The following is a 23,845-nucleotide window of genomic DNA, read 5'->3' as shown; positions in this document are numbered from 1 at the left end:
TATTGGAATTTTGGGAAGAGGATCCCAAAAGGTCCCTATAAGTTTGTTTAATTCTCCAATGTATATTTGGGGTCATTGTCTTGTTAAAACACCCACTTAGGTCCAGGTTTTACCCCACAAGGTGCTGCTTCCTCCATCACAATGGTGGAAGAATCAACTTTACTCATTTTCACACATTGTGAAATAACTCTGTCATTATATTATCTGGCCATAATATTTTTCTCCAGGTGTTTTTGTAACTTGGCAGTGTGAGAAGCTGCATGTAAGACTTGAAGCCATCGATTTTAAAACCAGAGAGTTCTTGGTCACCAGTCTGCCATCTTGCAGCAACGTTTAAATTGTCTGAATATTAAGGGAATTATTGGTGTTCAGGAAATTTCAGTTCATTGCAGGTTCCTGGCTTGTGTGTGAACATCTTAACAAACTTGGGGACAATTTTGATATTTTTCCAGTGCTTGGCAAAAATAATGACACATCTGAAAAAACGTGTATTGAGTGCAGTTATTTATTATTGAGCAGGATCGTCTATACAACTACAGACGATCCTGTAATCTATAGTTGTATAGAAATGACCCCTTCAAATTTGAATGTATTTCTCTATTACACTGTACATTAATAACATTTCTGTCAATATGCCAGAGTAGCCAGAAGGCCATTTTTCACCTGCAGCCCATAGACAGATGGCAAAAATCAATCTAAAAAAATAAGACAAAACTAATGTAAAGTCATGCTTCACCTTCGTAGAACTCCAGTCTCTCTTTCCTTCTGTCATTCTTCCAAAATTGATGTCTGCCTGAGAAACCCGCCCACACAATATCTAACCAGCAGTTAAATGCAATATTAAAGGAACACGCTGTAGCAACCAAGGTATTAATACTGACATAGGTTAACTGCTTTAACCTCCCTCCCAAACCCTCCACACATCTTGTCCGTTAAGTTACCCATCTAAGCTGCAGCACCAAAAAAATCTGTAATGAATGGAGGACTGGTTTCTTTCTGCTGTGAAACAGACAGATTGTAAGAGGAGTGGAGTCTCTCTGTGGGCAGGAGCAGTGATAGATTTATAGTATTCTTGACAAGGGGAAGAAAAATTAACAGAGAAATATTTTAGATATTCCCACCTTGACTGCTTTGCTTTCAAAAGAAATTATTAGGAAATTTCAAGGTAGGTTCTGTTACAAAGTTGTGAGAAGTCATTTTGGGTGCAGAGGATAAATCCTGTATCACCTTCATTTAGTGTGAATTCAGATTGGGTTCCCTGATAGTCCACTTCAGTCTTCAAACTCTAATACCATAAATGCCAAAATTGTTTTCTCAAATGCATTTTCATGATATGGGAAGTTATTTACAGAGAAACTGATGATTATTTACACAAAAAGTAGAGATGCATGTTCTGTTCGTAGCGCATTAGGTAAATTATGTTTTTTCCAGGCAAATATTGCCATTTTATAGCAGTAAAGTGGCTATGTTATTTTCAGTTGTTAAAAAAATGCTGTAGACTTCAAAAATTACTTAAAAGAAATGGTGTTGCAATTTAACACATTGAAATTGGGCCTTTGTCTTTGAAGCTCTTGCTATTTCTGATGCTCCACCTTCAGCTTATCATCACAACAGTCCCTCTCCATTAAGCCGTTTCAAACAAATATTGGACTGAGAAGTAGCTTAAGCTCAGCAAACTCAAAGTTCCTCCAGGTGTTTGCTAATTGCTGCTACCGCTAGTCTGCTGGAGCTGAATGGAGAAGGCGGAGCGATGCTTTGTCAGATGGTAGTTTGAAAGTTTGCAGCTCCAATATTTGTGGAAGTAGGCTCTGCAGTGATTTTGCAAAGACGCTATTGGTTCGAACTTTTCCTCAGATGACTTAAAAGCTAAGAAAAACCCGCTCAGCTTTACCTCAGTCGCTGGTAGACAGGAGTCTATCAGCAACATCTCAGTTTTCAGGCCAGAGGATATATTAAGACTACGCACCCACACAGGTCCTTCCATCTGGGGCCAGCTGCAAGCCCGGTGACGGGCACTGACATCGGACCTCTCCTTTCAGCACCTCGCAGCCGTACTGGCAGTTGGCCATGGCGCAACTCCGAGCGTCTGATGAAAAAAGAAGCAAACCACATATTAACTCAAGCATGTGCCACAAGGGGGTTCAAAGAGGAACAGTTTATTCCACTCCCTCATATTCACACACACACACACACACGCACACACACACACACACACGCACACACATCTCTTTTATCCTCTGGCCAATTTGTTAGAACAGTGCCACTCGTCTGCCTTTTCTGATATTTGCCAGCTTGACCCCGGGTGCAGCCCAGAGAACAACACAAGCACTGCCATTATTAGATTCCTCTGGTGAGCCGTTGCTGTGTGCTCACACCTTGACTCAAAGCTCCCTCCTTCAAGCCCTCTGATCATTTCTTACAGCGAGAGTCTGATTATCCATCTTCACCGTATTGTTGTGGCAGGGTACGGCCTATTTCCTGTTGATTCACACAGGGAAGATCAAGACCCTCCAAAATAATGATATAATGGAGCAGAAATGGTTTGGGCTCCCCTGATAAATTCACGTCCTAAAAAGGAAATTAAAAGCAGGGCTCATGCTGCTGCAGCGACTTTGGCTGTTTTCAGGCTCCCCGGAGTACAGTTTGATGACACAGGCAGTCTGGGCTGATTAAATGCCACGGCGATCCATTGATCAAAGCCACAGCAGGGGGAGAAAAGACAAAAAGCAAGGTGGTTAACACTATCACAAAAACAACACCTAGACTAATTTCACATAGCCTCAAGTGGAGAACAATTCAGACTTTATAAGGTGGAAGAATTAATTTTCTTTTTTTATCTTATCTTTGAAAAAAAAAAGAGCTAATTAAAAAGAGGTAGCAGTAGTCATATAATCCTGAACTGAAAATGTGTGGAGAAATAGTAATCAGGGGGGGAAAACTGAACTTGCGGGAGATGGGAGACGTGCACCGGCGGCGGCTCGTATTATGAAGGAAAACCTCATGGCGTCCAATAAAAACTGTATATTCACTAGAGGGTTGGAAGACTTTCTTTTATATTTTTCATTTTACCGCTGTAAGGGCTCTTCACAGGAGGCTTTCCGAGAGAGGAGCAGCTATAATGAAGCAGATCAACACGGGGCTTTAATCAAAACAGTCTATCAAAGAATTGCAGGGCTGCTGTCAGAGCCCTTACACGGGCAGAAAAATGGAATTTTTATCACCAAGGGCAAGAACTTTCAAAGAACAATGGTGCAAGCATTTGCAGCGCCAGACAAAAATACATTCACAATGATTATTAACAGAACGTTAACATTGGGCTTTTAATCATGTATTTCAATCCCTTATTCCTACAGTGAAATAATTATAAAATCTAAAAATTTAAGATATTTTTCCAAACATGAATTGGGTGCACAAATGTTTTGCAGTTTTTTGAAGTCCAACAGGTCAGTTGTGATAAAACATGCTTTCAGAAGGATAAAGCAGGGAACATTAACTTTCTGCAATCACCCTGATCTGAACTGAAGACTTAAGGAAACAACCAACTTAAATGAGTTGAACCATTTTTGACAAAAAATTGTGCTCAAATAGAAATAATCCAGGATCTTATCGACAGCCACAAAAAAAATGTGTGGCAGTCAATAACTTATACTTACAACACTTTACCACTATAAATTAGAGGAAAAAGTACAATAACTGTGCACGCATTAGTTATTGTATCATGGAACACACCATGGCTGTGCATAAAGGTTAGGAAGAGGGGAGTTTATGCAAAGAGAGAAAATTAATATCCACACAAATACAAAGTGTAGAATAAAATGTGTGTGCATGTGAGAGAGACTCACTTCCACAGGTCCCATCAGGCATCAGCATGTAGCCATTTAGGCAGTAGCACTTGTAGCTCCCGTACGTGTTCATGCACCTGTGCTTGCAGGGCCTCGGCTTCAGCCCACACTCATTCAGGTCTGCAGACAGACGGACAGTCAGAAAGAGAGAGACAGACACAGACAGAATGTAAATGGACAAGAGGAGACAAAGCCCCCCCTCCCCTAAACAAGGTTGAAATTAGTCAAGGGGCAAAGGTGATGGGGTTAACTATGTGAAACCACCCCCTGCATTTGTATGTGGGTCAGACATTGTCTTTTTGTCTGTCTGTATATGCGCTAATGTGTGTGCTTTAGAAGTGGGGGTTATCGTAAAGGCAGTAAAGGTGTTGCCATGTTCCAACAGGCCCTGAACTTCTCTCTTTGATGATTTACCAGAAAGCCAGTGTCGACTGTCAGCAATCCCACCACCTGCATTACACTCACCGAGTCGCCATGACTCCAGGAGACAGAAGCCTCACCAACCACCACCCTTTGACAGATATGTACAGATCCACTGTCTTTTGCACATCTGCTGAAGACAGTGGACCAGCAGCCCTACAGAAATCAGATAAGGGAAGGATGCTGACAGTTTTTCTCGCGGGAGAAAGACATACTCTGTAAGAGCAACACCTGTCAAATGCTCAACCATATCCTGGCTGTTATATTTTTCTCGGAGTAGACATTTTCACTTGTCAACCACGGATGTAATTAAGACCATTATAAGTGTCTGCTTTTGATAATAGCTTTTTAGAAGTAGGGTGTCGTTATGTAAGCTGCTTCGCTTGGATTATGTAAAAGTATTAGTTACACTTTTGTTCCTCCTGACAAGTCAGTGTTCTTATTATAAAGGATCTTTATAGTTTCTCATATTTCCCTCTACTATAAATCCCACTGAAATCTAATATAAAAAAAAAACAGGATGTTTTGCTATCAGCTGTACCGATGCATCCCACAAAGTGGATAAAACAAAGATTGATTACCTTGAAAATCTTGAACTTCAGCTCACATCAACAGCAAGAATGCTGCAATTTGGACGCAGTCGTATTTTCCAACTGGGTCAAAGTCCAAAAGAGTAATCAGAACTGGGTTTGGCATGAAAGAGGAAGGCAAACAAGAAATTCTGACCTGTGTGGTGATGAAAACCCAGACACAAATATGCCTGAAACTCATTGATGGCCACAAAATTGTTAAAAAAATAAATAGCTGAGGTACAATTTGGTAAGAAAAAATCTGTTGTGTTCACATATCAGAGCCCATGTATTGGTTTGACCCTGTAAGGCTTTAGATCAGGGGTGTCAAACTCCAGTCCTCGAGGGCCGGTGTCCTGCAACTTTTAGATGTGCCTCTGCTGCACCACACCTGAATAGAATAATTAGGTCATTAGCAAGGCTCTGGAGAACTGAGGAGGTATAATTAAGCCATTTGATTCAGGTGTTTTGTACCTGTGGCACATCTAAAAACTGCAGGACAGCGGCCCTTCAGGACTGGAGTTTGACACCCCTGCTTTAGATGATTAAAACAATAAATTGGAAGCTGTTGCTTAAAAATATTAAATTTTTTTGTGTATGTAGGTTAGATAATTAACGATGTCTTTTTCTACGGTAAAGTCTCTAAGCTAGTTCTTTTTTATTTATCAAAATTTGTTGGCGCTAAGATCCCTAAAAAAGGTTTACTGTTGGTGCGTAGCTTGATGCAATAATATAATAAATATACCAAAAAATAGCATTTGTTCACCATCAACATTTTGATTTTATTAATGATAAAAAAAAGGTGCATGAAAAGAAAAAATGAGAAAACCAAAGAATCTCTGGCATTTATGCTGCAATCTAACGCACGTCAATGATTTTCTGTCAGATATTTCTTAAATAAAGCTTTCCTTGGACCTGTAAATGCCGTAAAATATAGACCATGTTTCCAATTTGTTCTGCCACAGTAGCAGCTGCTTAATGATAAGAGCTACAGAATGAAGAACTGCTTCTCAATACTCGACAGCCAATATCTGCTGTAGTGTGCAGCGTTATTATTCACATCGGAACCCGTTGGTCAGATATTCACTGTGGCATAGTTTATTGCAGCTCTTTAGGTCTTGGTGGGAGGCACCTAATTATTCCTCTAGTTGTGAATTAAATATGTTGTGGTGTGCATTTGGACAGTCAGAAAGCAATCAATATTTAATAAAAGCATGTCTTGAGTCTCTCCTTGCTATTAAAAAAAGCAGATGAAGTAAGGAGTACCCTGCAGGTGTAAAAGTATATGATACAGGAAGAGAGAGTTTTCATTTCAATTTTTTCCCTGAAGCACTTTCTAAAATGAAGTTTTCTTATGGAGGATATGGTGTCACTCTTGTTGGAGGTTATCACAGAATTAAAGGAGGGACTGGATGGTGCAACTTGTTCATACTGAACCACAAGACTCGCTTGCCAATTTTAAAATTTAGCTGAAGAAGATATAAGCCTTTTTTTCTTCTATGTACTGGTATTCTTTCCAGGTACTGTGGCTTCTTCCCACAGTCCAAAAACATACATGTTAAGATAATTGGCCAAATTGGCATTAGGTCTTAGTGTGTGTGCATGGTTATGTGTCTTGGTGTGTCTTTCTGGTACACTGTGATGGACTGGTGACCTCTCCAGGATGCATGCGCCTCTCAAGTATTGACCAGAATGCACAGAGAAATCAGTCTATGACCAGAATTGCATGATGTTCAGAATCAGCAGTGAAGACCAGCGATACGAGTCAGAAACTCAGAAATCCAATATTTTCCACTCAGTAAACCTATCATACCAAAGTTCTACCAGGTCATGCTAACAATGATAGTCTTTGATGTGGAGGTTGTTACTGAAAATTCAGTGTTACAAATAAAATGAAGCCTGAGGACCCTGGAGGTCAGTCCCTGGCTCATGCGGAGGAGTTCTAGTTTCTTTTTACTATGTTCTACTATGGACATGAGATGTGGACGGAAGAAAACCAAAGAAAAAGATCTCTTATGCAAATTAATTAAATGGGCTTCCTTCATATGCTGCTTGGCACAGTCTTACAGATAAGTTTTTTTTTATTTTCCAAAGCCTTGTCCAGTTATCATTTCAATAGCTGTGAACATAGACCTGAAAGAATTGCAGATGTTGGATAGAGTATACTTTGATGTACTTCACCATGTCACTACGTTTTAAAAGGAATACCAAGCCAAATGGAAAAAGTTAAAGAAAGTGCACACCAACAAATCTTGGATTTACAAAACTGTGTACAACACCGGAGGATGTGCTTTCTTCTTCTTTGTTTTATTGAGTAGTTTGTTCATTGTCTCTGTCTGTGTGTTTAAGAAAGTTCAAGCTTCTTTTTCATTTTAGCCAATCTTTACGCAGATCATTGTTTCAGTTCAGGTCTTGGTTACATTTTTTGTTTGACCTTGGTTCAGTTTTAGTTTTTATTGTTCAGCCCACCCTAGCAGCACGTCTTGATAAAATAAGATCAGTTTAATCATGTGTCAGCCTTTGAGCCGTCGCCTGCCTTGGTTTTCCAACGAGTCATGTTCTAGGAAACATAAACAGCCTCATCCACTTTGTGACTTTTACCATTTGTTTCTCAGCTACAGCAGAACCTTTACAAATAGACTTCCTTTAACGTCAGAGGTTGGCCCTCCCTGCCCTCGCAACACTATATATGGCCCCATCTTTGGCACTGTGAACACATGGCAGGGTAAGCTGCATACCTTTGCCATTTAAAAGACACCGCAAGTTTAATCTGGATAAATGATGAAGCAGATGCACAGTTTCTATGATCTACCCACACACCCCTCCTCTTCTATTAATAGAAGTTTCTGATCTACTGACACCGTGCAGGCTGACTGATCCGTGGCTGTAACAAGGCTTTGGAACGGTTGCCTCTTTAAACCCACAAAGTGCCAGCAGGCTTAAAGCAGCGTTTCATCACTGGGAATACTTTCATATCCAGCTTAGGGGTCAGTTTGTTAACACTTGTTACAACAGGGCTACCATTTAAAAATGTAAAAGCTTTACTTACCATAATCCACTGTTGTAACTTCCAAGAAAAAAAAAAAAAATATATATATATATAGCGAAAAATGGCTCTGTGTTTTGAGTAATTAAAATTCCATTTTGATTTTCAAAACAAAATTCAATGCTTTCCTCTCAGTCACTGATTTTCTATTTTTTTTGCTATGACCACAAATTTTTATGCGTTTAAGGTTTTTTGTTAATCTACAAAAATAAAAGAACACAAAGTAGTGCATGTTTGCAAAGTAGAAGGAAAATGATAAATATTTTTTAAGATTTTTAACAAATAAAAAAATTAATGTTTGCCATATTTTCAGTCAGTCAAAAGTATTTTTTAATTATAATGTAATGTAATTGAAATACATTTAAAAAAAATATTCTTTGCAATGTAGCTCAAACTCAGACAAATTTGACATCAGAACTAATTTCTATATCATGCCACAAATTTACAATTTGATTTAAGCAATAGCTCTGACCAGGCCATGTCATTATGTGTTCTGATCCAAACCATTCAAAAGCAATTCTAAATTTATGTTTAAGGCCAATCCAGAAATCAGTGCAAAGCTCTTGACGAACTTCCACCTTCGCTTTAAGGGGACTGAAAAGAAATGCATACATTCACATTTTGCACTACTTTTTGTTGGTCTATCGCATGAATTCCCAATTAAATATAATTAAGTGAGTTTGTATTGTTCTAAAGGGGTATTTGCCATGGGATTTGTTTTTTCTGAAATTAATTATCTTTGCCCCTTAACATTCACAGCAGTTATGACGGACCCTCATTAATGCATTTACAGAGGCCCCATAGCAACAGGACATTGCCCGCGTGGCAAAGAAACAGGTCTCCGCTCGCCTGGAGGACTGAAAAACATCTTGGAAATGTAAATGAGGCATTACTGAAACAGTTGCATTCTCAGATAGTGGAAGATCAGTGAGCGTGAGCACAAGCCAAACAACACACAGCCAGAATGACCTCTACGGAGACAGATAATATTAACCAAAAAAATATATATCTATAGACCAAAGGAAGAAAAGGCATTCAAAATAGTGCAGACTCAGATTGATGGAAAAACTGAAGAGATAAGAGGCAGCTATGTACAACAGCTTAACTTCTGAAATTGGCCCCAGGTGGAGAGCAACTTATACTACCACGAGTTGGAAAGTCCCTTTGGGGTGTTCACTGAATGGCAAAAGAACTGCTGAGACACATCTGAAGCGATGCAGGGTGGATTGATTTATTGGGTCAAGCCCCACAGAGGTGTGCCATGCTGCATTCCCGACACGCCTCTGCCACTGACGGGGGGGGATTAGCAGGAACCTCTCCTGGGGATTCACTTGTCTTTAAAGCAGGTAACACCAGGTAAAACAGGCCGTGTTGGAGCTGCTCTGGTGGGGAGAAAAAGGTTGGGACCATACAGATAATTTCTACAAAGTGAGAAACAAGGTTTACTCTGAGGACAGAAAAATAATAGAAGGACAGAAAAATAATAGAAGAGCGACTGCTTTTGTGTGTCGAAAATTTTTTTTTTAGTGATAAGAAGAAAATATATTGTGGTAAGAAACTGTGACATGCTGTGTGATCATGCTGGCATTTCAGCTCAGTAGCAGCTCTTGGGTGGTGCTTCATCTGTCACGGACGACAGTAAGTAGCAACAAAAAAAAAAAAAAAAGAAGCAGAAAGTGACATTCACGCCCCCTCAGGTGGCTGCTCCATGCAAGCTGCTGGGAGACGGCAGTGAAACTGCCGAGAGGAGGCTTAATCGAAGAATCTCACCCTCCGTCACTACTCCCACTGGCTGATGGTCCACGGGAAGAAAGACAGGAAGGTGGCCATCCCACACCAGGGGTATTAAATGGTCCGGCGTCTCTTCTTTGTGCGCAAGAAAAGAGGTTAGAGTGGGGAGAAGGGAAATGTGATGGATAAGGGTGTTGTCAATTGTTTGACATAAAGAGGTGAAGGAGAAAAGAGAGACAGTGATAAAGTAAGAATAGAAAACTTCAACCAATGGATTAGAATGCCTCTGATAACATCAAATTCCTGGACAGCAAAGGCAAACAACACTCAGAAAAGACAATTACACATGTGGGAACTGGACATGAGAGAAACAGCAGGCTTGCTTTTGTTTCTCTTCTCTTGTGTTTCTTCCTCTCTCGTCTCCATCCCTTTTTTTGTGGTAAGTGTGAAATAGGATCCCAGAGGATGGCTGTATCTCACAGATTCAGAAGACCTATAGTCGGTGTGTGACTGGACTTTTAAAAGTTGACTAGAGTTTCCATGTAAAGAGGCAAATCAGCGGTGGATTACAAACACTCGAGGCTCAGGAATGACAGCCCCTCCCTTCTTGTGGGGCCGTAGCACCATCCGTCAGTCAAGGATCGCTTCCTCCGGCAGGAAACTAACAGCGGCTTTTGTTGGGTGACAGGGAGATGATACAAGCCCTTTTGACTAGTCTGCACACTCATTCAAGTGGTTCCCTACTGAAAGATAAGATAACCTCTCGGAAGAACTTTGCAACCTTTTAAGCAACACTTGTCACCGGTTTGAGGTTTTTTTCCACAAATTGTCACTTTGCAACTGCAAAATGTGATGTTTTTGTGTTGCTGTGTGTTTTATTGGCATTTTGTACGGTAACACAAGTAGTACATTTAGCATTAAAGAAAAGCTCCAGGTTTCAAGAATAAAAAAAAAAAGAACATAAAAGTATAAAAGTCTGTTCTCGATGAGCTGAGGGTGAGAGTTCAGCCCTTTTCAGTTCCCTGAGGCAGAACAGTGGTTGTGGGGCCTTTCTGACCAGAAAACGAGGTGTTTAGTGATCAGGTCAGGTTTGAGGTGATCTGTATGCCCAGGAATTTGACATTGTCCACACGCTACCACCTCCACTTGAATGGGAAGAGGTGGGTGTTAACCCTAACCCTCCTTTGGTGTTGAGCACCAGCTTGTTCAAAGAACACCCCTGGGATAGGTACTGGTTCTCTCTGTAGAGGGTCTCACCACTGCTTGTTTTAAAACCACTGAGATGGAGTCATCCGTAAACTTCAGAAACGTGTTGGGGAATAGATAGCTGTGCTGTTGTGGGTGAATCGCGGGAACAAGAGCCGGACTGAGCACACAGCCCTGCGATATGTCCGTCTTCGGGAATTGTCAAGTTGATAGAGAGAAGCTTTCAACAGCAACGTGACCCTTATCCCATCAACTTGTCTGGGAAGATGGTATTGAATGCCGAACTAAAGTCTACGAATAGCATCCTAAGCTAGGTGTCAGGAAGCTGCAGGTGTATCAGGGCTGTGTGCAAAGCAACTGAGGAAAAACGTTCTCACTGCAAGATATAGTGGCCTCCACGTTTCACTGTGGGGATGATGTGTTGAGGGATGTGCTGTAGTTTTAGAGTTCTGTGAAACAGAGTTGTTATATCCACAACTAAAACAATCATTTTGGTTACATCTGATTTAAACACTTTCTTCCACATTTTACCTTGTCTGTATAATGCAAAGATAAAAAAAAAAAAAAGTAAAACATTCCTATACCCTAATTTAAAAACTGAAGCTTGTCACTAATATATGGCTTAACACAACTAAGTCGTAGTGAGCTTTTTCAATTTGCATTTAACTGTAGGTATAGAAATGTACATGTTATTAGGATACACATTTTATAGGATACAAGTCTTACATTGCATGAAACGGGGAAACCAAGCAGCAACAATCCCCACTGAACAGATTCTGCAGGATTATGTGATAAGATGGGGGCACATATGTCCAGACAAAGGAAACTCCCTGAGGTTAACTGCAAGATGCTGATCTGATCAATGAACAATCCCTTAGCAGAAGCAGTCTGAAGGCTCACGCTCTGCTCTTAATCAGTGTGACACCATCCTGCCATTCTCCATGACTTTTTTTTATAGATTATACTCCTGATAATGTGTTTTCTGTAAGAACATTCCTCCCCCTTCACAGCTACCTGAACTCCTGGTAAAGAACGAGAAAAAAAAAGAAAAAAACTAAAAATAGTGACTTCATCTTTAATTGCAGTAGTGTAATCTAATACTTAAAAATAATAATAATAATAAACCCTTTAATTTTAGTATATTTATTAAATGGTAAAAAAAGATCCACATTAGGATTTTTTTTTACAAAGTCACTATTGGCATAATTATAGGAACTCCAAACATTTTTTGGTATAAATGTAATCTTCTTGTTATTCTGGATGTGGCACCGAGGGAATAGACAATCTTTGAATTCTCCCTGAACACCCAACCCCTTAGTGAAAGCATCATGCTGTGGGAATCATTTCCTTCAATAGTGATGGGGAAGCTCAAAGTGGCACAAGGGAAGATGAAAAAGTTCATATAGAGGCTGCAAAAGACTTAACCCTTAACCTGAGGCAACAATTGAAAATTACTGGCTATAGATGCTCTCCACCCAGGTGTTTTTCAGCAAAGAATGGGCAACAATGGCTGGAAATATTTGATATTTGGTGGAGACATACCCACAAAGACTTGCAGCTGTTACTGCAGCAAAAAACGGATCCATGAACTATTGATTCAGGGGAGCTAAATTCAAAATGCAAGCCATACGTTACTTATGGCTTGCATAAGCCATTTATTTATAAACAATCTTGAAGCCAATATGCTATGTTCCTTCAACTTCACATAATAAAGTACCATGTGCTGGCCTATGGTACTGAAGTCTGACGTTATGTGACAATGCATGAAAAGGTTTAAGTGGAATAAGTACTTTTGCGAGGTATTCTACATTTGTTTAGCTACAAAAGGCACTCTCACGCTCATTTATCTTCATATGTATTTAATGACTGCATTTAATTGTCTAAAGAAATTTAAGCAGTTTCATTTACCTCCAATTAATGAGCTACTCTGCTCACAGAAAGTTTTATGCTTCAGACGTCCAAAAATAGCTTCTGTATATTGTGATTCTGCACACAGTTCTCCCCACTGGCTGTTAGCACTGTGGGAAGATGGATGAAGAAAAATATTAGGCTTCCTCAAATGAAAACCTTCATCAAAGTGCTAAGATCTCATGTTGGGTGAATGTTTTAATATTCAGTGAGACAATCTGCAGAATCTTCAAAAATAATTAATGGAAACTGCACCCAAATGTTAGCAAAAACATACTTTCTGTGCTAGGAAGCAATAATAATCAGGCGGTTAGCGTAACAGAGGGATTGCTTATCCAGGTGCAAAATAAATAAATAATTTAATCACTTCTGGCTCTCAGGATACAAACAGTAAAACAAGACTTTGAAAGTCTTGAGCAACACAGTCGGACTCTACACCTCCTGTCCTGGTATCCCCTCTAAAAAAAAACAAGAAACTGAGCTTGTTTTGACCTCTCGCCCCCTTTGGTTGTTCTTTAATGTTTCTGCAGAGAACAATGCGAAAAACTTCAAAAGGTAACAGACATCAAGGTCATGAGATCATGACCGTGGAGACTTGAGACTGTTCCTTTGACCAAATCTGAATAATTATGTAAATATGTTAGTGCTCTGTTTTTCATATATTTGCAAAAGGCAGAATCTCACCGTGGCACTTTTTATTTGCAGAAAGCCATAATCTTCAGAAATAAACATATAAAATATTGCACTTGGCTTGTGGTGAAGCTATAGTATGTATTGCATGAGTTGTATTTATTTGACTTTTTGAACTAAATTGCTTTAGTAAAATAACTTTTCTGCAACATACTATTTTAATGAGATGAAGCCTTAAAGCTCGATGTGACTGTGATGAACTTGCGTGGCTACAAATAAATAGATTTCATACATGCAGCGCTCTAAACACTTGCAGCTGCAACCAGTGGACGGCCAGTTAGAAAAACAGTAACAGAGGGATCTGTTCCAAAACAAATCGTAAGTCTTTGGAGAAGTAAACCACTGAATAATCTAGATATTAGGTAATACTCTAAAAATAATACAGCAAATTATTTGAACATGTACGCCACAGCTCTAATCTAACATTCTTGAAGAAGCATTAATTGCACTTCTGGCTGACAGATGAGATGTAAGAGAAGAATGGTGTCTGGAGGCATCCCTCACCAGAAAAATCGTTCAGTTGTGTCAAAACAGCAGGTCAGCACCAGCTAATTAAATCCACCTGGATGCAATAATCATCTTATTAAAAATGCTGAGATCGGCGGTTGGGGGCGTGCTGCCAAACTGTTGCACAGATTATCCCGTAATGAGTTTATTTGTGCAGCAGGAGCGCAGTCGTATATCCTCGCCAAAGTGTTCGACAGGAGCAATTCTCCTCCTCCCTCTCTGTGCTGGAGGGATGAAGTGCCTTCTTAAAAGAATGATAGGGTTTTACTGCCGTTGTGCAGTGGGTATTAATCCTGACAGCAGAGCGGTTGATAGTTTAAGGATGAACATAATGACATTCGTGTAAATATAATCCATTCAGAGGATTTAAAAATCCCATTTAGTCCTCTAAAAGAGCAAGTCAAATCTCTCAGAACTTGACTCTGAAAGAAATTAATATTAATAGCACGGGGCTTGTTTTTAGTCTCAACAGCAATAAATCCTCATGTGGTTTGCTCCTGCCTAATGTAAGCAACGCTCCAGAGGTGTCTGACATGCTTGTTAATCAGAAAGCCTGCAGGGTGACGCATCTGTCCACACGTCTTACTTAAACCTGTAAGAATGTGTGTCAAGTACAACATCTTTAAGTGGCTACAAGTTTATGTGTACAGATTCCACTTTATTACAAATAATTGCCCTCCTGTTTCTCTACTGGAAACTTCAGTCTCTTATATCACCAGGTATTTAAATAAAACCCACATGGAATGACCTTTTCAGCTGAACAGCGACAAAATTGGTGGAAAATGTGGAGGAGGACAAAAGGGCTTTGCAATTATTAGCTTTTAAAGAGATCATTAAACATGCAATAATGCGTCAAGCTTAATATTTAAAATAAAATTCATTTATTCATATGGTCTTTTTAAAATAAACTGGCCTGGAAGGAAAATTAAGAGAGCAAAAGGCACAATGCCACTTCCTGTGTGGAGAAGCAGAAGTATTCATTTTATAAAATCAGGCAAGGGATGGCTACAGGTGTTGTTACTCGTTTATCAAAATACAAGTGACCTTACGGCATTTTATTAAGGATGCCAATGTTGCAAATTGCCTTTGTGGTCGAAAAACATTCAGCTGTAAGAAACTAAGATGTTCTTAGAATTTGTGCAGTTTTCATGTTTTAACAGCGACAACATTTGTTGATGATTTTCTGCCTGAATAAGACTGTGCTGGGTGCACCACCGTGAGTCAGCTCCTTATTATTTTATGTGCTGGACCAATGCAAAGTAGTGCATAATTGTGAAAAGAATGTGGATAAATTGCTTTCATTAAAAAAAAATCTCTGAGTTAAAGTAAAGATCTAGGTTCTCTAATGTAATGTATGTGCAGCTTATATATATATATATATATATATATATATATATATATATGGTGCCTCTACTCCAAACGTGTAGTTTGTGACTGATTGTGGTAGGAAAGAAAAAACCCCAACAGAAACCAGAGGTGGGAAATCCTCAGAAACTTCTGGTCAGTACATCGCTATTTGAAATGTTAGTTTTCATTGTTTAATTTAAAATCATAGTCAAAATAAATTCTTAAGAGTCAACATTTAACATACGGATGGATAATATGTATTTTACATGGTTTGTTTCACCACTGATTTTACTTGGTCAGATAAGTAGATCCGTGCTACTCTTTTTCCTCCTGGTTACTTAATGCAACAAAAATAGGTAATTTACAGTAGCTACTTCTAAATATTGTCCACCTGGCTCATCAATAGTGAAGTCTGAGTCAATGTCTGAAGAGACTGCATTTTAATGAGAAATTTGAAACTCTTAGGTCTTACTAATGACTTCAGTTTCAATAGAATTACATGAAATTAAACAAAAACCACTTCCATCAGACTGAAAGGTCAAATAAGTCAGTTTCAACATCTAAATCTGACTTTGTCTGCAGCCGAACTGGAAATTACAGAACATCTACAGACTCTGCTGCTTCATCCTTGAATGTACTTGGATCGCATTTGTAGGATAACATGCTCTAGTCTAAATGGTTGGAAACAATGTCTATTGTAGCCGAATATGGGATGCAGATCCTTTTTCCTCTTCCCTTTTGTTGCAGATCAAGACAAAGTGGGGACGTCTTGGCCCGCAGAGACGAGCCGCCAATAGCCTTGAAATGCAGGATGAGTCATTTGGAACATTCCGGAAAGGATTTTCAACGAGCCCTCCTCCTCCTTCCTTGTTTTTAATTACACACTATCCTATTCCTGTCTCAGGGCGTGAATTCCACAGGTAATTTAAAGCAGCTCGGACGTCAACGAACAGCCAACCGAGGAGCTTCAGTGCTTTAAAACATGTCCAAACTGCCAATACCCAAAACCTACAGGCACACACACACCAGGAGGAACACTTTACATAGCATCTGTTGTACTTTGTTAGGCCAAGTTATCGCACATCAGTAATTGAGATATTATCTTCACAGGGTAAGATGCGTTCAACACAGCCCGCTCTCATTTCCATTTGAGCTGAATCAGCGCTCTTTCTGCTCCTCCTCCCCTGTGATTAAAGCTCCTCACTCCTGTCAGCTGAAGGAAAACCGGCTTGGGCTCCTGCTCCAGCCACAAAACACAGTGATTACGCTGCTGTTTCTCCGGAGCTGAGATTGTCCTTCACTTTTGCTCCTTGTGAAAAATGTACATGTCAATATACTTGTACAGAGCCTCGCAGCAATATTTACTCCCAGAGAAATGTTCCCTTGTTTGTCTCGTTGCAAACACAAACTCCGTGTTTGTGTTTTGTAAGGTTTTTCTGCAGAAGCACAACACAAAGTGATGCGTAATGCAAAGAACGGAAATTATTTGTGGTTTTCAGTTTATTTTTTTACAACTGAGACTACTGAAAATGTAACCTCCTCTTTTATGGGGAATACCTTGGCAACATTTGCATATCTAAAGAGAATTAGTTTTTATCTGAACTCGGTCAGATTAGATAGAGAGCTTCTGTGAAAAATATATTTTCATGTCTTGCTGCACATACTGAATTGGACTTGGACAACCACTTTAACTGGAAACTTGCTTTGATCTAAACCATTCCGTTGATGCTGTATGTTTAGAGTTGTTGTCCTGGAGAAAGGGGATCCTCCACAGCGGGATCAAGTCATTTGTAGCCTCTAACAGGTTGCCTCCAGGACAAGCACATATGTAGTTTCATCCTCAGTCCCATCAACTTCAACCAGCTTCCCTGTCCCTGCTAAAAAATAATTTTGACCACTACTTTTCTCCATGTGGTTGATCTGTCCATAGTGATGTACTGTGTTAGTTTTCCACACACATTTTCTAGCTATATTTTGAGTGTTAGTTTAAATGTTACATTTTGCTTTTCTCTGACCGTACTACCCTCTTCTACTTATTCACCGTCTCACCTGTATGGGCTGCGGATGAATTGAAAAAGAGGCTTCTTTTGGTGTTCAGACATGTTTTTTTTCTTGTTATTTCAGACTCCTAACAATAACCCAGTCAAAATATTCTCCTACCTAAATCAGGGACCCACAACAGCTGTTTGGAGCAGCTGTTGAGAGTCCCCAAGTTACTACTAAATTAGTAAAGGCTTTTGTTTATTAAATAATGCAGACCTAGCAACTTTTGTGCAAGGTGTTTGTGAAGGTTTGTGCTTGTGCTACTTTTTAAGAGTGTGAACCTTCACAAACACTCATTTCTTATTTTTTGGGAACCTTTTGAAACAAACAAATTTGAAATGAATACAAAATGTGATTTTTGTTTTAGAGAAAACTAGCTGAATTGCACCTATCATTTGCATGCAAATCAAATTAATCTTAAACTTAGCCTAGATTTTGCTTTGATCTTTATTTCTGATTATACCTCAGAGTTTTTTTTGTTTTTTTCTGAAGTGATTTTCTGAAGTTTGGTTAATGCATTCTCAGATATGTGCAAGAGAACTTCTTGTCTGCTTCCTGGTACGCGCATGGTCAGCATAAGGGATGACTGCATGGTCAAGGAGGCAAAGCAATCAACTGTTCATTGTCACCCAATGCAAGTCAGTGACTCAATGTAATGGGTTGGGTTTCGTTGGATAGAAAATGTTTTTATCAATATAAGTAGTAAAAAACTTGAAGTTAATATAACTGACTTAATTAGGTTAAGAAAACTTTTGTAAGGCAGGATTGTCTTGTGGTAGAACACCGATGCGATTACCTTCAAGGGGTACGTTTCCCTGTTTCCATGTGCTGTTATGAATAAACCAGTTGACACAAGATTTGCCGCAGCACCTTGTGAGAACTCACCTTGATTGCAGGTCTTGCCGGTGAAGCCTGGATGGCACTTGCACTTGTTGGGTCCCACACACTCCCCATGCTTACAGCTAGGCTGACACACAGCTGTTCAGAAAGGATTTAGAGAAGAAAAGAAAGATCAGTGCAGCGTCCCAACAGAGAATTTGTACCAGATAACGTTGGGGAAAGGACACAGTCCTTCAGCTTTAAAACGTCCAAAACCACTCAGACTTTAAACGGTCTGTTTACGCCACAATTTTTCTACAATAATGCGGCGCCACGCCTCGATCACACATGAAATGTACTTGTTTTGTTTCCATTTCTCTGGTGGTAATTTACTAATAGAAATGGAGAAGTGATTTTCAGCCAGACATGACGTACACGCCGGCCTTTGTTGCTGTGAGCGATCTTGGAAAAATAAATCATCTCTCCCTCCAGGTGATAAGCAGGAAGTTTTACCTTTTAACACCAAATAACATATTTACTTGCTCGTTCTTAACCCAGCAATGATATTTACACGGGCAAAGAGCTAACAAGGAATCACCAAGGAGAATATTTGAATATGAATCTGAAGCTGAAACAATGAAAGCACCCAAATAGAAGCTTTTAATTAGTTCCTCAGTAAAGAGCTGCCCTCCAGATTTCGCACTGTGCGCAGAGGTTGATAATTTGAGTTTGAACAAAGATGAAGCCTTACAGCTTCACTGATTCAGTGTTCGGTCACAGTGAGCTGGAGGCCGGCCCTGCTTATCTGTCTGGACGCACTGTAGTTGCTGCTGAGCATGTCTGATAGAGTCAAGTGGTACTAATTTTCATTAAAAAGCTCCATTAATTATGCCATAAAAGGCAGCCATCAGAGGATTTAATTGTCACTGTTGTAAAAGAGTCCATGCATAGTAATGTGAGTTAAAGAGGAAGAAAGGAAGGGACTGTGGTGAAATCTGTTAGACTTTCTGTACTTCCTTGCAGCAGTAGAATTCGCTGCTGATGCGTTTAAATATCACAAGCAGGTGTTACAATCAATCTGGTACATGCATATTTTATGTTTTGTATTTTTTTTCCTCCTTCAGGGTTGCACTACTAAGAAATTTCCATTCAGCTGAAGTAGATGCTCAGAATTCAGACTGCAGTATTTAGAACAATCAATGGCTTTTGTTGATGTGTGTTTTGTTTTTTTTTACTTCAGGGTGAACAACCACACCAATTAAAACTAAATGTTTCTTAAGTCTCTGTATAGCGCCACGGCTGACATTTCTACAACAGAACATTTGAAAACTCAATTTCAGCAGACTGTGAAGTAAACGCAGCAGTGTAGACACATGAGCCTTTTTTCTACTTTAATTTTTTAACCAGTTCTTAGGAAAGTTTGTATCGACTAAATAAATCGAAAACATTTTTAGTTCAAGACTTGGAAGTCTTTTTAACCCTGGCATAAATCATTTAAATTTGTAGATAACTAAATAAAAAGACTGTCATTTAAACAAAGGGATTTAACAAGGACTGACCCTGCAAGCAGCAGCAGCTTTTTGGGCAGCATTTTTCCCTATTACATAAAATTTCTTTTTGCTTTACAGTCTGATGCCTGGTCCAAGTGGAAGAAAAAATATCCCCTTCCTTTTATGGGATATATTATCTTAATGTGAAAATGTATCTCTTTTTCATGCTTATTTTAAGAAAAAAGTACAGTACAGAACCGTCTTACCGACAGAACAATTGATGACGGAAATATTGACACTAATATCAGATTCGTCAGTCATTTTTTAACATGTTGATACTATTCTGATAAGTAAAACTGGGCAGTTATCAATCATCACTTTTTTCATCTTGTTGCTTTCGTGTATGTGTTTCGGAAAGAGTGAAAGAAAGAGTGGGGAGGGCGTAGGAAAGGTGGCATTTGTTTAAACACGTGACAGTGATGGAGGCGTAGAGCATTGCAGGGTGTCAATTGAAGCAAAGAATTATTGAAAGATTATAGAAATATGTGCATAATGTTGGTAAAGACTGATTGTCGGCCTCAGCAGCTCTATTAATACTGGATATCAATATCGACTCAAATTTTCATATTGGTGCATCCCAAAGCTAGAACCTTTTCAATAAAGCATTTCCAGCGTAAGCCAAGGCCGGTGCTAGAGATGGGTTCTGTGAGAAAAAGAACATTTATTCTGTGGCAGATTTCAAAACAATCACAACACCGCTAAGTTGATGGATGAGAACACAACAGAGTTTACCCCAAAGCTATGGTAAATAACTCATGAAGTCAGCATGCAGATTGCTGAGATTTCCATTGGTGTTTGTGAGCATAAAGTTTCTATGGTAAGATGCGTGACAAAAGCAACTAGCAAATTTTTTTTTTTCCATTTGGAGGAAGTTGTTTCTCAAGTCAGCCATAAACAAAACAAATGTAGAAATGAAAGAAAAAATATTGCAACTATAAGTTGCTCTGGAGCACAAGTGACATCGGTGTGTGGACGCACACGGTGTAAATCGAGGGTAACAGAGAGGCGGTTACATTGCAAAGGTACCTCACCCAAGTGGCTTTACATGGGTGTATCATTCCAAGATCAATTTGTTCAGCATCTTTTTTTTATTGAACTCAGCATGTAAGGCGTCAATTGAAAGCTGCCACAATAAAAAAAAGTTTGCATACTAAGTTTAGTGAAGTATAAAAAGTAGCTAAATAATTTTAAACTCAGATCAGTTTTATCCGAATAGAACATTTTTTTAGCAAAAAGAGAAAAAAAAATATGTGTAAACATATTGTGCAAAAACATGAAACTTATGGATCCATTACTCTGGTACAATCAGCAACTGATTTACTGTGATGAATAGTAAACATTACGTTAGCATATGACATGCAGGTATTATTGATGAATACTGCCTGCATGACTGGCCTCGCCTGTCGGGTCACTTTAGCATTTCATCCCCAAGTGTCTAAAATAGTATGGGCATCCAGAGCAGCGAGGGTTCATCTAATGACCAAGTGTATTATTAGCATGAGGTTGAATTGAAATATAATAGTATGCCATACCATTCACTGTCATTGAAATAGTCCTTTGCAGTATTTTAAAATGTGCACACAGTTAATATAAAGATGATAAAATGCTAATACAATTAAAATTGTCAACAGAACCTTCATTAGGCCTTTTTGTGTTAATCGTTAAATTCAAAACATACAGTCACAACACAATGCCATTTCAAATATTTAGCAGCCTATTCACAAAATAAATTGGATGTGTAGAATCGTCTTTAGCGCACACACAGACACCCACTTACATTATTATTACTGAGAAAGAAGCATTGTTCAGTTGTTCAAACCAAATTCAAAGGCACAAGGGGATGAGGAGAGTCCTTAAACTGGTGTAGATAGCATCTTTAGACTCATTCAACTTTATTGAGCTATGTAATCAAATAGAATGAAGGCATTGTTAAGCCACTTTGAGAACTCAGTGGAACAAGCCTGGATGTCCACACACAGTGTTTCAAGAGTTTACAGTTACAAATTAAAAAGGGACCCATTTTTAGACGGAAATGAAAAGAGCTTTTCTGTAGGAAGCATTAGTCAGTCAGACCTTGGCTTTGTTCAGACTTGAAAACACAAGTAATGCTTTAACTAGACTGCTACGTGATGCACTTATGCTTAAATATTGTGGAGGTCAAGACGATTCAACAGAGATCTGTGTAGCACATTTTGAACAACATGACAAAAGTAATTGAAAACAGAAAAAAGTAGAGAATTTTACTTAATCACTTGCATGATGTACAAAAGCATTTACAACTTGCTCAATGGAATGAGAAAATGCTTTTTAAATCTGCATTTGGGTTCTGCAATCAGATCAGGTCATTTGTTCGACAATGATCTGAAGGTCGAGCAAATAATTTTAGAATAGAATTTCAATACTTTTCCGAGACATCCACCAAAACGACTGAGAAAAACTGTAAGTAAACAAAAAAAAATTAATATTTTTCACTTCAACAGCTTAAAACTGTTCACACTTTTAACTTATAGCCTTGTCATATAAAATCTAGAATGATCAGCACTATTCTTTAATAAATGCTATATTAATTAAACATATCATGGTTTATGCTTTTAGGGTCAGATTAATATCCCAACAAGCTGACCAGACGAGCAATTAAATATTAATAGATTCCCTAAAAACAGTCATAATTTATGCTAGACAGGTTTTAAGCAAAATGTGGCCTGCACAGTTTAATTTATTTTCATAGATTTGAAGCCAGAGAGACGTCGGCTGCTGCCAAGAGGAGTGAGGTGTTACTTGGTGCTGCAAGGGGGGGAGTGGTAGGCTATAAATAAATGAGCAAGTGCATGATTCAGAGGATGTGCCCCCAGCATTGCATGTCTAGTTAGGTTATTGCAAAAAAAAATGTGTGAAGCTAACCTTGGGGCTGGCACCTTATCCCGACTACTCTGTGAGTTAAGGCGAAGAGAGCTGCAAAACAAGTAGCCAGACACACAAAAATGGGGGGGCATTGCTTAGTGTCTGGGAGAACACAACAAACAAGCATAAACAAGGTTAAGAGAGCACATTTTGTTCAATTTATGCACAAGCAAACATGCCTGGGAAGAAACACACATGCACAGTTTGGAGTTCTGGAGTCACGCACATTCCCTGTCGTCTATCAAAAGGGAGTCATTTGAAACAATCAAAATGCTGATTGTGATTGATGTTCAGAATGCCTGAACATTTGAATAAGAAAATATAGAAATGAAAGCCATACAAATATACATTTTTAGATGATTAGGTGTAGTATTATTCTGTGCACAAATTCATGCCTTTCAAGGGATTGCCCGCGCCCAACCTAATGTTTTCCCAATGATAATACATTTCTTTTCATTTTTTACAGTTTCGTTTTAATAATTTTTTTTGTTTCTGGAAAGACAACATCCTGTTTGACGTTTTGATTGGTTGTTGAAAGTCACGAACATGTAAGAAGCTGCCGACTAAGCGGTTCTTTCCTATGACCCATGTCAAAGTTGCAGAGTTTAGATCTACAACATCCAAAGAAGCCCAAGCCCAATCTACAGCCTGGGCTTGGGCTTCTGTGGTGCATTTTTAATAAGCCTGCATTATATAGAGCAGACAGAAAACTGAACCAGAATGCAAGATATACAGTCGTGCCGCTCCCAAAACACTTACAATGAAGTCAATGGGTCCATGAGGACACCAGTGTCGTCAAGACAGCTAAGGGGTTTGTCTACCTATTATAGGCTAAATACAGGAGGAGCCAGTGGGGAAAGAAAGTAAGATGCAGAAGTTAATTAGACTGTAGCAAGCGCAGCAACACTGCATGCGCATGCAGCCCTGCCCTGCTCCACTCCTATCAATCACACATCCCAGAAGATTTGGACTTGACTCACCCTGCGGCTACCCAAAGTGACAAAATAGAGCTGGGAGATGCTAAACAAAGGCTAGAAATGGGGGTTACACTACTAAGACAGCCAAGTGCAAAGTCAGAGGTCTGGAAGTATTTTCGGGTTACGGCCTCTAATTATAATGAATTAGTTAATTAGTCAGCTTGGATCGGGCCCGGACACAATGTCTACGGGCTCAGTAAACTGTTTAAAAAAATACTGTAGATATTTAAGGTTGTGTTAGAGTCTAAATCTTCAAAAACCCAAATGTTAATGTTCTTATACAAAATTC

The 23,845-nt window shown here is 39.1% G+C and overlaps 1 protein-coding gene across 4 annotated transcripts in view; it reads right to left on the bottom strand.

Moving 5' to 3' along the window:
• The window catches only part of npnta (nephronectin a), a 59,328-nt gene that overhangs the window by 19,035 nt on the left and 16,448 nt on the right, over positions 1-23,845 (bottom strand). Inside the window, exons 3-7 of one of the 4 annotated variants that reach the window (XM_008412137.2) lie at positions 22,580-22,630; positions 18,195-18,287; positions 9,648-9,743; positions 3,843-3,962; positions 1,967-2,086 (exon numbers count right to left, since the gene is read on the bottom strand). In XM_008412137.2, the coding sequence (XP_008410359.1) occupies positions 1,967-2,086; positions 3,843-3,962; positions 9,648-9,743; positions 18,195-18,287; positions 22,580-22,630 (480 nt within the window). The remainder of the gene's footprint in view (positions 1-1,966; positions 2,087-3,842; positions 3,963-9,647; positions 9,744-18,194; positions 18,288-22,579; positions 22,631-23,845) is intronic. The other 3 variants (XM_008412146.2, XM_008412155.2, XM_008412164.2) reach the window with 3 other exon arrangements.

This window comes from Poecilia reticulata, linkage group LG1 (assembly GCF_000633615.1).
Source record: "Poecilia reticulata strain Guanapo linkage group LG1, Guppy_female_1.0+MT, whole genome shotgun sequence".
NCBI classification, from domain to species: Eukaryota; Metazoa; Chordata; class Actinopteri; order Cyprinodontiformes; family Poeciliidae; genus Poecilia; species Poecilia reticulata.
The sequence above is the reverse complement of the archived record's forward strand: the minus strand, read 5'-3'. Positions and strand labels throughout refer to the sequence as shown.